Source organism: Zootermopsis nevadensis, unplaced genomic scaffold (genome assembly GCF_977971745.1).
Source record: "Zootermopsis nevadensis isolate Lab colony 2312 unplaced genomic scaffold, Znev_1.0 Znev_ptg000037l, whole genome shotgun sequence".
Classification (NCBI taxonomy): Eukaryota; Metazoa; Arthropoda; class Insecta; order Blattodea; family Termopsidae; genus Zootermopsis; species Zootermopsis nevadensis.
Window position 1 is genome coordinate 5812518 of NW_028259169.1, and position 14159 is coordinate 5826676.

The window sequence follows — 14159 nt, forward strand, 5'->3', positions numbered from 1 at the left end:
TCTAGCATCTTAGCTTGGTAGGTCATGTAATCCTCTACTTACCCCCTCAAACCAGAACTATATTGTAAGATTTGAGGTTTCCACAGCAGATATTGTTTCTGTCATAATTGCGTTTGCGCAAATAGACTGGGAGCTTACGCCTGAATGAGGTACCCATCAACGCTTGTAGGGGGAGGTATTCCCATATGTCATTTCAGATAAATCCATTCAAACAGCACACCCAAGTTACTGCTATTCTTATGGGCACACACTCCAGAAGCATCTATACGTTAATGTGATTAAGTCAAGGTTGTGTACAATGTCTTCCGTGGTTTAATGCGTCACTGGGACATACGATTGTGTGGGTCGTATTAACCCGGTCAGTATCGCACTCCATTGCAGCAAGCTGCCACTACAAACAGTCCTACATGTCGGGTGGCCATTATGTCCCATTCCACTTGCATGAATAAACGGAAAATCAGTTAACACTGACACGATATCTAGTTGCTACAGGTTGCAGCGTGAACTTGTAACTTAATCAGTACACGAACTGTAAAGAAGTTCTTGACATAATCTCGCACAGTGCTAGGACAATGGATGTAAAATAAAATGTCGTACCTTTAGTTGCAACGAAGGTAACTGTTGCGAGCAGCGCCAACTGGGACAATCATAATTAATAAGAAAGCTGGTCATGTCGTTGACCGATTAACTAACTAGATGGCTTACCGAACCAGAAGGTTCATCACCGAACTAACCAAAGCCCTCCACCGGACCCTGTCCTGGGCCAACAAAATCCAGTCTCCTTCAACTCCTATCTCCCATAGATCCCGCCTGAGATTATCCTCCCATCTACGTCTAGGTCTCCCCAGAGGTCTCTCCCCCTCAGGCTTCCCGGTGCAAACCTCTTGTCCCATCCATGCACGCTACATGCCCAGACCATCTCATTCTTCTCGACTTAATCACCCTGACAATATTGGGGGAGGAGTACATATTTTTAAGCTCGTCATTGTGCAGTTTTCTCCATGCCCCATCATCTTCTCTCCTAGGCCCAAATATCCTCCTAAACACCCGATTCTCAAACACCTGCAATCTGTGTTCCTCCCTCTGAGTGAGAGACCATGTTTCGCACCCATACCACACAACAGGCAAGATTATTGTTTTGTATATTTTAATCTTCAGGTTCTTAGAAATCAGACGGGAAGACAAAATATTTTGAACTGAGATGTAGCGAGCATTTCCGGAATTTAGTCTCCTCCTAACTTCGTCGTGAGCATCATTTTGAATCGTTTTTGTTGTTCCCAAGTATTTGAACTTTGTCACACTTTCAAAGGATTTATGAGCCACCTTAATGTCTGTCGGGTACATCATCGTGTTCACAAAAGCCCACCACCGGGGTCTATCCTGAGTCAGTTGCATCCAGTTCACTCCATTGAGACCCATCTTCGTAAGATTCGTCTTAATGTTATCTTCCCACCTACGCCGAGGTGTTCCCTTCAGGCCTTGTAAACTTTCAACTCGCCCTAAAATCATCGGCTAAGGAGCTCGTCATGCATTTTTCTCTGTTATCCGTCCCACTCCCGTTTTGGGTCCAGACATCTTCCTCGACACTCTGTTCTCAGAGCCCCTCAGTCTATGTTCCTCCCTGAAAGAGAGAGACCACGTTTTGCACCCATAAATTCTTTGCACTCAATAATAGCAAACATTCCCCGGATTTAATCTGCTGATGTAGGGAGATAATGAGAGGGAGATTTGTCGATAATTAGGCTTGTGAAACCGGAATAAAATTTCTTCTCAGTTCCCTAAAACGCTTTAATAATGTCGATGTATCAAGATATGAAAAGCGTTAGAATTATTGTTCAGAATATAAACCCCACTTCTTAGCATCGACATATTTTTATTTAGATTCTGGGATACGAAACACGTTTAATTCCTTTAAAATTGTAAAAAGTTAATTGCCTACTGGAATATTCTTTTATTATCAATGTTGCCGTGAACACACACAAGTCAATCTAATGTTAATTGAAATTGTGTTAAAAAGAAGACAAGTCTAATTCTCGTACACGAGTTCAAAAATGCAGATGAAAACAATAAATGTGATGAACAATAATAATAAATAGGAATCCCTTACCTCAAACTTTGTTCAATTGTATGAGACCACGACGTCCACCAGCAATGATCGATCTAATCAAAACTAAAATGGAAAGAGTGGAGGGCAGTTTGACAGATTTCTTAATAATTCTTTTATTAGATAAGAACTTGCGATATTCTATATTAGTAAGAATTGCCACAAACAACATATTCCTTCCACCTAACATTTACCTTGTTACAGCTGAACCTAAACGATAACAAGCCGCTGCATCCAGTCTGTACAGAAAGTCATTATTTCACGGTCACCAACTCTGAAATGACAAATGTTCGTGTAAAAGACAGATCAATGGAAATGTCACCTTATATTTTAAACTGCGGCGTAGCTCAGACTTTTGTGTGGAAGGAAACAATCTTGGATGAAGATAAGTGCAAAATTCCTCTGACAGCATAGCCGAGTTTCCAGAAAATTTCAAAGTGCAATGGCCGTGACATTCCACATGAAACCAGATTCATTCAGAATGGAGTTGCCTCTTTCCACATCCTACGTCATTAGGAACCCTGCTTATTCCAAACTGCATTACAACACTGATATTTAAACACCGCAACCTATCTGCTGTCACACCACAGCGACCAGAATGGCATATCCAGATCACATCAGGTGTTCCGAGTAAAGGTGACGATTCTGAAAAAAAAAGTAAGACAAGTTTACTGCAATTACTGTCATCATCATTATTGCCATCTTCTTCTTCCAAACATCTGATCTGCCATATGCAACTTCCGTGCTCATTCTTTTCCTTTCTGACTGCCTCACTAGAATCGTAACAAACTGGTAATATTACCAACTACAAAACATCAGTGCCTTCCTGGACAAACACGTAGTAGCTAGTTTTAACACTTTTCTTAGTATTCAAATTGAGCCGAGTTGTTTTCTAACGATTACGAGGACGAACAAGACCTCAAAACAATGTAGAAATACACGAATTCTGTCGGCCAATGTACAAACGTTCTAGGCTACGCTTCAGGAAGTTGTCAAATGTCACTTTCATAAATTACAAAGGGACCCTTTTCCCCCGCCCAGTAATGTATCCAACGCAACGAATTATGGTCGTATCACGTAGGAAGATGGTGGGGACAAACGAAGTCAAATCAGACGACAAAACGATGAAGTAAAGCAAAAGCGAAAAGCCGTTCAATATGACCTTCATGACTGTGTGTTCGTAAATAATTTGTTTCGGCTACGGTAAAAAAATGATCATTTCCTTGTTAACCAAAGCAACGCGCCATTCATTACGCTAAACTACGTTCAATTTTTCTGCTACCCTTTTTAAAACAATCCGCAAACCTACGCCCACATCTTGGGGCAGATTTTTATTCAAAGTCTTGGTTACTCGTATGGTCACATTTCCAGCAATTACAGAAGCAGCAGTTTGCCAGAAGACAACTGCCTGCCTTCTCTCCCTCGCTCCACACCCAATTCACATAACATGATGGAAGGATGACTGTAAGTGCCAAAGAAACTGGCAGGGTGCTGGGGCCACCAACCCGGTCGCAAATACTTAGACATTCTGTAATGTGGACGTGGGGATTCCCCACTAAGTAAAGGAGAGCCACCAAAAATTTCTTACTTTGAGGAAACATCTCTCCATGACACACCAGCAGCAGCAATCTCAATGTAACAAGTAGAAACACAACAAAATAAAGAAAGCAATTCTACAAAACAATATTTTGTATCTGACATTACGTCAATAAACAGTTTTACGAGATGAGTTTTAGTGCACGCTGATTACTGAATTGACAGCATGTCTACACGAGAATTTCTGATTGTGGTCACAATGTTTATTAATATCCCGGGACCCCTTCAACATCGTGATCGTATGTTGATTGACTACCCAATAAAAAGATCAATAAAACGTGCAACAAACAAAGCTACGTTCTGCCTCCAAGAATCATACGCAAAGGAATCTTCACTCACAGACAGCTCAAACACTCTAATATTTTAACAAAAATCCTGCAAAAGAGCTGTACCACTTAAAGTCCTCTCCCTTCCATTTCAGCGCGGATTCTTACAGTAGTAGTTCTAGAAATGAAAGGAGGGGAGACACGGGTTTCGTATTGTATGCATTTTCTTCCTGATTTCTGCCCTCTAAAAAAAATAACTGAGGGTTTTAGTGGGTGCGATATGGGAGCCCAAGATGAGAGGAAGGAGGGGTTATGTAAAAATATATTTATGAGGGAGCAGCCAAAGTGGTCAACGAACACCAAACAGACATCATATATCATTTCATTTCCAGGTCAACAATCTTTAACCAAACTAATTGGTCAATAACTTCGGCCTGTCTCTCTCTCACACACACAAAAACACAATCTCTACATTCTTCCTATAAACAATCTGACTGACAACACTAACAAATTAGTCTTTCGTAAGCCAAGAACTCTTAACAAACATTTTACAGACATAAAATAACAATCCTGACAACACCAGCACTGGTACATTGTGACCCACATAAGTGGCACTGCCTTTCTATACTTGGTTCCAACCAACCAAACCACTCCTCGATCCTAATGCAAATCCCCTTACCCCACCCGCAACCACGGAATATACCAGAAGTAATACTGAGCCTCATCACATGTCCATGAGACTGACACCTGACAACTCTCAACTTATGGTTAAGTCTCAAATAAATGGAACCTCTGACAGTCATCTCCATTTTTGCAAGCAAATCCAAATTCATAACGAACACCACACCACAAACTTACGACTTTTGTAACCGATCCCCTTGCTCAACACAGCAAACTCTCAAAATTAACCAAAAGCACAGAAAATATCCCGGCAGCTCCGCTCACTGTGCACAAAACTAAATTACTTACACTGGCAAATGCTCACTTATTAATTAGTAAACAGACCACATTAAAGGCTCCTCAGCACTGCACACATCTCACGTGTAACAAAACCTTATCACAAATAGTCACCACCCTCGTCTAAAAAGGATAAATAAACCTCACATTCTGATATCCTATGAACAATATCATGAATGCCTCTAGCGTACCACAGATACTGCAATAATGCCAATCCCTCACCACATTTACGTCTTTCAACATATCAACTCTCACACTTACAGTCACAACATCTAAAGTACCTAATAAAATTGGACAGACTCATCTCTCTCACACAACAACCACATCAAATACATTCTAATGCTCATGTACTCACACAACGAATGCCTGGTTCAGACCGATATCAGTCTCTTGCGGATACGAGTTTCCTTCTTTGTCCCAGCAGGTTTAATCTTCTGACATCAAGTCGGTCTGCCAACTGTTGCCGCACGTACTTCAACGCTTCTCTGGCTGGCAGTACGCGGGTCACGTGGTGCTCAGTAGAATCTGAAGGATCATTCTGTTTCTCGTAATCTGCTACTCCTAGAAAGAGAAAATACATTCACATTCAAGAAATCAAGACATCACACTCTTCTAAGAACACACAGTTTTACTTCACCAAGCAGTTAACACTCCCACCTTAGCCAATGAACAAGCACCTTCCATTTTCAGAAGACAAATTCTGTCAAGTTCATTACAAACCCATTCACAAGTTAACTTTAAATACGGGTCACGACCAGCGACCTGACAAATTCTGAACTCCCTCGCTCACAGATTCATACTGGAGCCTTTCTTTCCTCCCCCCCAACAAATTTAAAACATTCGCCAAGTGGGCCATTATTCCACACGTCATAATACTGCAACTGCAAACTCTACAACTCACACACGTCACGTCAGACCCACGCAACTTCCGTTGCCACTGATTCAGTGGATATTTAACGAACAGTTCGCTTGCCGTCGGTTTGGAGCCGAGGATGTTGATCGCTGTCTCCAAGAAAAGAACAAGTGCCAGGTGTCCCGGCTTACAGGGCTCCCTCTCCTCGTGCCCCATTATGACAGCGAGGGAGTCTGTAAACACCAGTCGGTCCATGCCCTTCAGGTTCGCCTGTTTTGATGTCATGGAGAAAGGACGTAAATGAAAGATTAAGAAATGGCAAGCCACTACAACACAGCCAACATCTGTAGCACTTCTACTACTAAGGTGAATACAACCGACAAGGGGCAAGAGGTAGCCGTATCAATTAGATTTATTTTCCATATCACCATCAGTAATGCCACTTTATAATGCCTTCTGGAAGCAAAGGTGGAAGCTTCACCATCAGTAATATAAATTGTTTCAATGTTGAACAATCTAAATTTATAAAACTGAACTCACCAGCTTCCTGTGATATCGCCACCATTGTGTAGTGACACACAAGGAACACCGTCGTAACTCTTTCATGGCTGCAGCAACAAACAATCCTACCAACATACACAACAGGCCTTACTGGCTGTTCCAGATATGAAGCAGACGCTTTCAACAAGTTCACGTACTAAATGTGGTTTTAAGAGAGATTTCAGGTTCTCACAGTGGTCTTTGGGTTCTAACACCACTTGGACTTACAGAAAACCAACACCGATTATGGTTTTCAAACATTTAATGGTTCGCTATATCAGCTGAAGTTATCCTTGTGACTAAGCGCAATGCCATGAGGCAGTGGGAGCATGGAGGTAAACTCCATGCATTCTCAATTATAGAACTATGTGGAGGTCAGCCTCAAAATGTGGTTCCTTACACTGGCAAAGAAAAATCACGTTCTTCATTGTTTCTTTGTAGTCTCAATAGAAGAAATAGACAAGTTCTTTATTTCATTAAAACCATTTACTACTTTTCAGGACAAAAGGTCTTCTTCCTTCAATAATGGCATTGTAATTCATAAAAGAAGTTTATTAAACAATTTACTCAAATGGATGAACTTACCTGTGACTGCCATCTGGTAAGTGGCTCTGGCTTGCTTGTCCTGCAATCTGTACGGAATCCCATGGACTGCGGAGATCTCCACATGTGGATCATCAATCACAATGAGTACAGATAATTACACTCACATCCTAATGTTCAATGGTCACAGCAGTGGCCAATGCAGTAGCTGCTTCCTAAATCAGCAACTGATGTATGAGGGACAGAGTAAATGGGAAATCTGGGTTTATGATATGACAAAGAAATACATTACTTGTAGAAGCCTCCTGGTACTGGCAGGATACTAAACCCAAACTAATTGTGATACAGCCTCTAACAGGCTCACTGTACCAGTAAATAATGAGCTACTGAATTTCCACATGCAAGTCACAAAAACTGAGGCTGCCACTACGTGTCTGTGGGTCATCCCAACCGCATCGCCTGATGAATTGTGTCCATCATGCACAATGGTCATGTCAGCTACCGGAGCAAAGTCTTGCTACCTCCGTAGTAATGATGGACTCGAAACTGCATAACGGCTGAAGTATCCCATATGCTTGCATTCACGCCTACCTGAAACAAAACCATGTACAGAAATAAACATCCGCATTGAGAGACCAGTATTAATTCTTACTACAAAGGCACTCTACACCACATTAATAACCTACTGGCAACTAATCCGGCCTTTCGTGCAACCAAAATATTTCCCACTTTACGTACTTCACACAGGAGAAAGATGACAAACATCAGTTCAAATAAACTTGCAAGCATTGGAAATATAAGAGAGTAAAGCTGCACTCGACTGGGCATGCATCCTACCATCACGCCGTCCGAAGTAAACAATAACAGCAGAGGAGCAGCGCCATTTTCTCGCACGCAGGGACGGCAACGTCTGAAAAACAGCGAACACATCCCGCCACCGGCGGAGCATGAGGGATATTCAATGATCAATATATGCGCACCCTGACGAACTGTCCTGTCATCTACCGACAATACACCTGAGGTACATGCCCCTCCGCGAACACTACACGGCACTGCCGAACCAAATGCTGCCTGAAATACCACTCCACAGTTTGTAAACTTATAAGCACCTGAAACGTAATTAAAGCCCTTCTGCCTTCTTGTCCACATGAAGTATTGTGGTTGTTATCAGGAATACAAAATATATTTGTGATTACATAAACTTTACATCAGGTACCCATCATATATGAGTTTGTTGTAAATGTAAACTGTGCTGTAGTTCACTGAAACATAATATAAAATATTCTCTTTAGCACCACTTTAAAGAAACAATATTATGCCTCCTTTTTTTGGGAACCAGGAATCTGACCATCTCCTCACTGCGGTAAATTTTGCCTGACTGTTCCTCCCTCCAAGCAGCTGAGTAACCACGATCCTAACTTTGCGGTCTTATCGCGTTCCCTCAGTACTAATCTACACTTACCCACATGCTCCTGCCATCCTAAAGTGAACTGCGTTAATTTGTATTTTGGCTGCAATGTACCAGAGTAATAAGCATTTGTATAATCCATTTTCATCAAAATATTCTTTGCATTACGGCAAACCTGACACTATTTTAAATGAAGTTATTATAGAATCCCTTGACATTTTAGATTTCTTTACAGACAGTTACAGTGGTTATATGTGATTCCTCACGTAGCAAACGGAAAACGATTCACCACTGGGGGAGCCATCACACTTCTTACTAATGTACTGGTGAAATTGTTAAATGCAACTAAGAATATAAGGACATAATGCAGAGAGCTTATAACATTTCAATCTCTATCCATCTCCTACCCTTATTCAAAAGACTGAAACCTCTATCATTTCACACACACGAAAGTTTAACGTTACGTTAGAACAGTCCGGGAACTGAAACCAATAAGTGAAGAGAACGCTGTGGCAACGCAAAGACAGTCACCATTTCAACATATTTCACTAGGAGACAGGAACAAAATTCGAATGTCTAAGATACCAAAGACCACGAACAAAAGTGCTTTCAAGTATTTAGGCTGGAAGAGGGTTAAGAATTTTGATTAAACTTTATTTATTAATTTGTGGTTTATATAAAGTCAGTGTCAGAAGCTCATACAATGTAGCATAGATGACAATATTTGCTTTTAGGTTCATGAACATGCTCTTTCTTGCATGGAAATTTTAGAATGCCGTCTTCTGACAAATTATCAACAAACTGTGAAAGTGTGGAAGAATGGAGTCATGTTTTCATATTTGTTATCTTTAATTTCTAATACATTAATCTGTTACCAGAATAATGGTTAATTGCAAATGTTGGTAAACAAACTGCTAAGGAAAATATTGTTGAATGAAAATTTCAGTCTACAATTATTACACGTATAGCACAAAATTTCTCAGGTTATGTGCATCTCATGTTACTTGTAGGATAATAAAAGGAAGGAAGGTGGCATTTCAATAATATTGATGCACAAGGCATGCACGTACTGTGTTTGAAAGAATATTTATTGTAACTGGCCACTTCATTGACGTGGGGGGGGGGGGGGTGTGGCATGGAAACATTACGATGGATTTTAGGGAAATATGTTTTGAACCTCTGAGATGATTGGAAATGGCTGACCACGGATTCCCATGTGCAGGTGTTGTTATTACTCTTGATTAATCTCCCAACTGTAGGCTGCTACTTATAGTGGCAACGATATCAAATATTTTCCAAGTGGGCACAACGTATATTTTGTAATCCTTGGCCTTTGATTTAAGAATGATCACAATTTCCTGCATTGGAGAACATGACCACATTATGCTACTGAAAATTTTATCAATGGATAGTACCACACCAATGACCATGAAGTTGTAAACCCAACATCCCCGAATTAGAAAATGAAGAAACACAGTAAATATTATTGAAGAGGCAGCACTACATACATAGGAAGATAATATTAAAATCGTCTTCTAACTAGTTCGAACTCAGCAAGTACATGAATTATTGCTCCTGTCAGTATGACATCTGAGTTCTGAAAAATTACCTCACAATTACACTTCACATTCTGACAGAAGACTCTACACAAAGAGGCGAAATAACACGTGACGTTTACAGAAATTTGTTAAAAAGAGTTACAAAAGACAGGATACTACTCTACCTGTACAAAGGAAAGCACATCACAGAAAGGCGTGGGATACGAACCCACGGTCCCTGCGACCAAGAGGCTACAAGGACCGCGCGGCCACTTTGACGCAATGTACGATGTGACATTTCAGGTACTAAGGTTTTTTTCGTAATTTTGGTGGCATTTTTCCTCTGGACACGGCGATATTTTGCGAATGATTTATATACTTTTCACAAAATACACACCGCAATGTAGAACTTACGTTGCCACTTATCAACTTCTCGTTACCTTGAACTTGAGGTCGCCGACAGGACGTTTGGCGTACGGAATTCCAAAGAAACGCCACTTAATATTTCTTGTTTCGGATAGATGCTAAAACATTTGCCTTCAGCAAACCTTGTTGCACTCTGACCATTTGTTTACTTGAGGTCTGCCATCTTCAGAGGCGAGGCTGCCAACGCGCAGATCCGACGGCCCACCATGTCTCCACGTCTGTGCGCTGGACTCCAGAGATCCAGATCCATTTTAAGTTACTGCATTATTTATTAGTAGCATAAATGGAAAGAAATCAATACTTTCGAATGGCATCGAGGACTAATCCAAAGTCAGCCAGTACTGATTCTGTCTTGAACAGTCGGCTGGTCCCATTTGAATAGTCGCCATTAAACTACGGTTGGAACTATTTGATTTCAGTCGGTAGGTATCAACGTAACTTATGTGTTCTAGAAATAGAGTTCTATGGGACCATCAACAAGATTAATTACCACCGTTCAATCACGTATTAACGCGTGCTACCTATAATGAATCTCAATGTAAGGAAGTCTTCTCGGTGACGTGAGAGAATAGAAACAAGTGAAACAACAATCCAACATAACACGCAAGAATATGTGCGGTTCGCCACATTGAGACATACGACTTCAGTGAGAAGATATTTCCATGCCATGTGTGCTCAGTAAAGACGTTTGTACGAGTTAGTAACACGTAAATCATATACAGACATCGCGTATCTGCAGAAGCTGGACCTATGTAATTTGAGAAAACTTATTCTATATAAAGATGACTGAGGTCACTGTAGTAATTACATGTAGTGTAATATAAAATTAAATAAATATTTTAATAAATTATTCTTCTTGTGACAACATATATACTTCCACAATGAAATATTCAATAACATCATATTTAAGTGATAAGTGATTGGTGTACATGCAATTACTGAAAGTATGTGTCCAATAAAATATCTTTGAAAAAAAATTAAATCAGGTATGAAAGTGAAGCCCAGAATATAATATACTTTTTAAAGTGACGGAATCGAATTTTTAAGTGTTTAATAATATACAATTAACCATAACGAGCTCAAGGTGCCCTCACATGCGCAAGTCATACGACTGCACTGCGCAACAACGTCTGCGCAGGTGCCCCACTAACCTAATCTAACCTAACCTAACCTAACCCAAGCCAACCAAAACGGGGTAATCTGCATCAGTGTAAAATGGTTTCCTGCGCACGAATTTTGGAAAAAGCGAATGGATGCTCAGAAATTATTGAAATTTTGTATGGACGTCATGCCACAGGTAAGTTAATGATATTCATACTCTATTATGTCTTATCGCTTTTTAGAAATTCGTACGAAGGCATCAAAGTCGTGAGGTGGAGGATGCGCAAAGTCGGCCACGACCACTTATCAATAACGATATTAAGCGCTCACACAATCCCCATATAACACAATTAGTGCTTATATGCGTGTAATATGTCATAACACGTCTAAAATTACATAATGTTTCCACAAGAAATATTTCTTCCAAAATTGATGCAGTGTAGATGTTGACGCAAATACATAGCAGATTCATGCGTAACGATGACCCAATCTAACTCACTATAAATAAGTATCATGTAACTAAAGAATCAAAATAAACATACGTGAATGATATTACGTCATTTATTAATATAAATCGCCTCACAAAAAAACTGAATATAAATTTCTGGTACATCAATTGCAATGTTTGGTGGGCGCGGAATTCGTGGCGCACGTCAAACTTGTGGTAACATATTAGTTTCCTATGTCAAACTTCTACAAAATATATCGAAAATATTGCCTCACATATACTCGAGGACACGACGTTCAAACACAAGGACGCAGTCTATCGGAAAAATACGGAACCAAAGATAAGACGTGCCATCTGTGACGAACTCAATGGAAAGAAATCAATACTTTCGAATTGCATCGACGACCAATCAGAAGCCAGTCAGTACTGATTCTGTCTTGGAACAGTCGGCTGGTCCCATTGGAATAGTCGCCATTAAACTACGGTTGGAACTATTTGATACCGGTCGGTCAGTATCAACGTAACTTTGTGTTCTAGGAATAGAGTTCTTCGGGACTATTAACAAGATTAATTACCACCGTTCAATCAAGTATTAACGGGTGCTACCTGCACTGAATCTCAGTGTAAGGATGTCTTCTCGGTGACGTGTGAGAATAGAAACAATTGAAACAACAATCCAACATAACACGCAAGAATATGTGCGGTTCGCCACATTGAGACATACGACTTCAGTGAATGGACATTTCCATGCCATGTGTGCTCAGTAAAGACGTTTGTAAGAGTTAGTAACACGGAAATCATATACAGACATCGCGTATCTGCAGAAGCTTGACCTATGTAATTTGAGAACATTTATTCTTTATAACGATGACTGGGGTCACTGTAGTAATTACATGTAGTGTAATATAAAATTAAAAAATATTTTAATAAATTATTCTTCGTGTGACAACATGTATACTTCCACAATGAAATATTCAATAACATCATATTTAAGTGATAAGTGATTGGTGTACTTGTAATTACTGAAAGTATGTGTCCAATAAAATATCTTTGTAAAAAAATTAAATCAGGTATGAAAGTGAAGCCCAGAATATAATATACTTTTTAAAGTGACCGAATCGAATTTTTGAGTGTTTAATAATATACAATAAACCATAACGAGCTCAAGGTGCCCTCACCTGCGCAAGTCATACGACTGCACTGCGCAACAACGTCTGCGCAGGTGCCCCACTAACCTAACCTAACCTAACCTAACCTAACCCAAACCAACCAAAACGGAGTAATCTGCATCAGTGCAAAATGGTTTCCTGCGCACGAATTTTGGGAAAAGCGAATGGATGCTCAGAAATTATTGACATTTTGTATGGACGTCATGCCACAGGTAAGTTAATGATATTCATACTCTATTATGTCTTATAGCTTTTTAGAAATTCGCACGAAGGCATCAAAGTCGTGAGGTGGAGGATGAGCAAAGTCGGCCACGACCACTTATCAATAACGATATTATGCGCTCACACAATCCCCATATAACACAATTAGTGCTTATATGCGTGTAATACATCTTAACACGTCTAAAATTACATAATGTTTCCACAAGAAATATTTCTTCCAAAATTGATGCAGTGTAGATGTTGACGCAAATACGTAGCAGATTCATGCTTAACGATGACCCAATCTAACTCACTATAAATAAGTATCATGTAACGAAAGAATCGGAATAAACATTCGTGAATGATAGTACGTAATTTATTAATATAAATCGCTCACAAAGAAACTGAATATAAATTTCTGGTACATCAATTGCAATGTTTGGTTTGCGCGGAATTCGTGGCGCACGTCAAACTTGTGGTAACATATTGGTTTCCTATGTCAAACTTCTACAAAATATATCGAAAATATTGCCTCACATATACTCGAGGACACGACGTTCAAACACAAGGACGCAGTCTATCGGAAAAATACGGAACCAAAGATAAGACGTGCCATCTGTGACGAACTCAATGGAAAGAAATCAATACTTTCGAATTGCATCGACGACCAATCAGAAGCCAGTCAGTACTGATTCTGTCTTGGAAGAGTCGGCTGGTCCCATTGGAATAATCGCCATTAAACTACGGTTGGGATTATTTGATACCGGTCGGTCAGTATCAACGTAACTTTGTGTTCTAGGAATAGAGTTCTTCGGGACCATTAACAAGATTAATTACCACCGTTCAATCAAGTATTAACGGGTGCTACCTACACTGAATCTCAGTGTAAGGATGTCTTCTCGGTGACGTGTGAGAATAGAAACAATTGAAACAACAATCCAACATAACACGCAAGAATATGTGCGGTTCGCTACATTGAGACATACGACTTCAGTGAATGGACATTTCC

General features: G+C 40.1%; 1 protein-coding gene across 8 annotated transcripts in view; it reads right to left on the minus strand.

Moving 5' to 3' along the window:
• Window positions 1-1931: 1931 nt before the first annotated feature.
• The window catches only part of LOC147871864 (transcription-associated protein 1-like), a 51355-nt gene continuing 39127 nt past the window's right edge, over window positions 1932-14159 (minus strand). The window contains exons 1-7 of one of the 8 annotated variants that reach the window (XR_015538270.1): window positions 7542-9389; window positions 6902-7446; window positions 6317-6402; window positions 5825-6046; window positions 5279-5478; window positions 2299-2378; window positions 1932-2170 (exon numbers count right to left, since the gene is read on the minus strand). Coding sequence is in view for 5 of the 8 variants with exons in the window: in XM_087360068.1 (XP_087216194.1) it covers window positions 5428-5478; window positions 5825-6046; window positions 6317-6402; window positions 6902-6914 (372 nt within the window). In the remaining 3 variants the exon portion in view is untranslated. Of the gene's footprint in view, window positions 5485-5824; window positions 6047-6316; window positions 6403-6901; window positions 7451-7541; window positions 9391-14159 lie in introns of those variants that run through there. The other 7 variants (XR_015538269.1, XR_015538268.1, XM_087360072.1 and 4 more) reach the window with 7 other exon arrangements.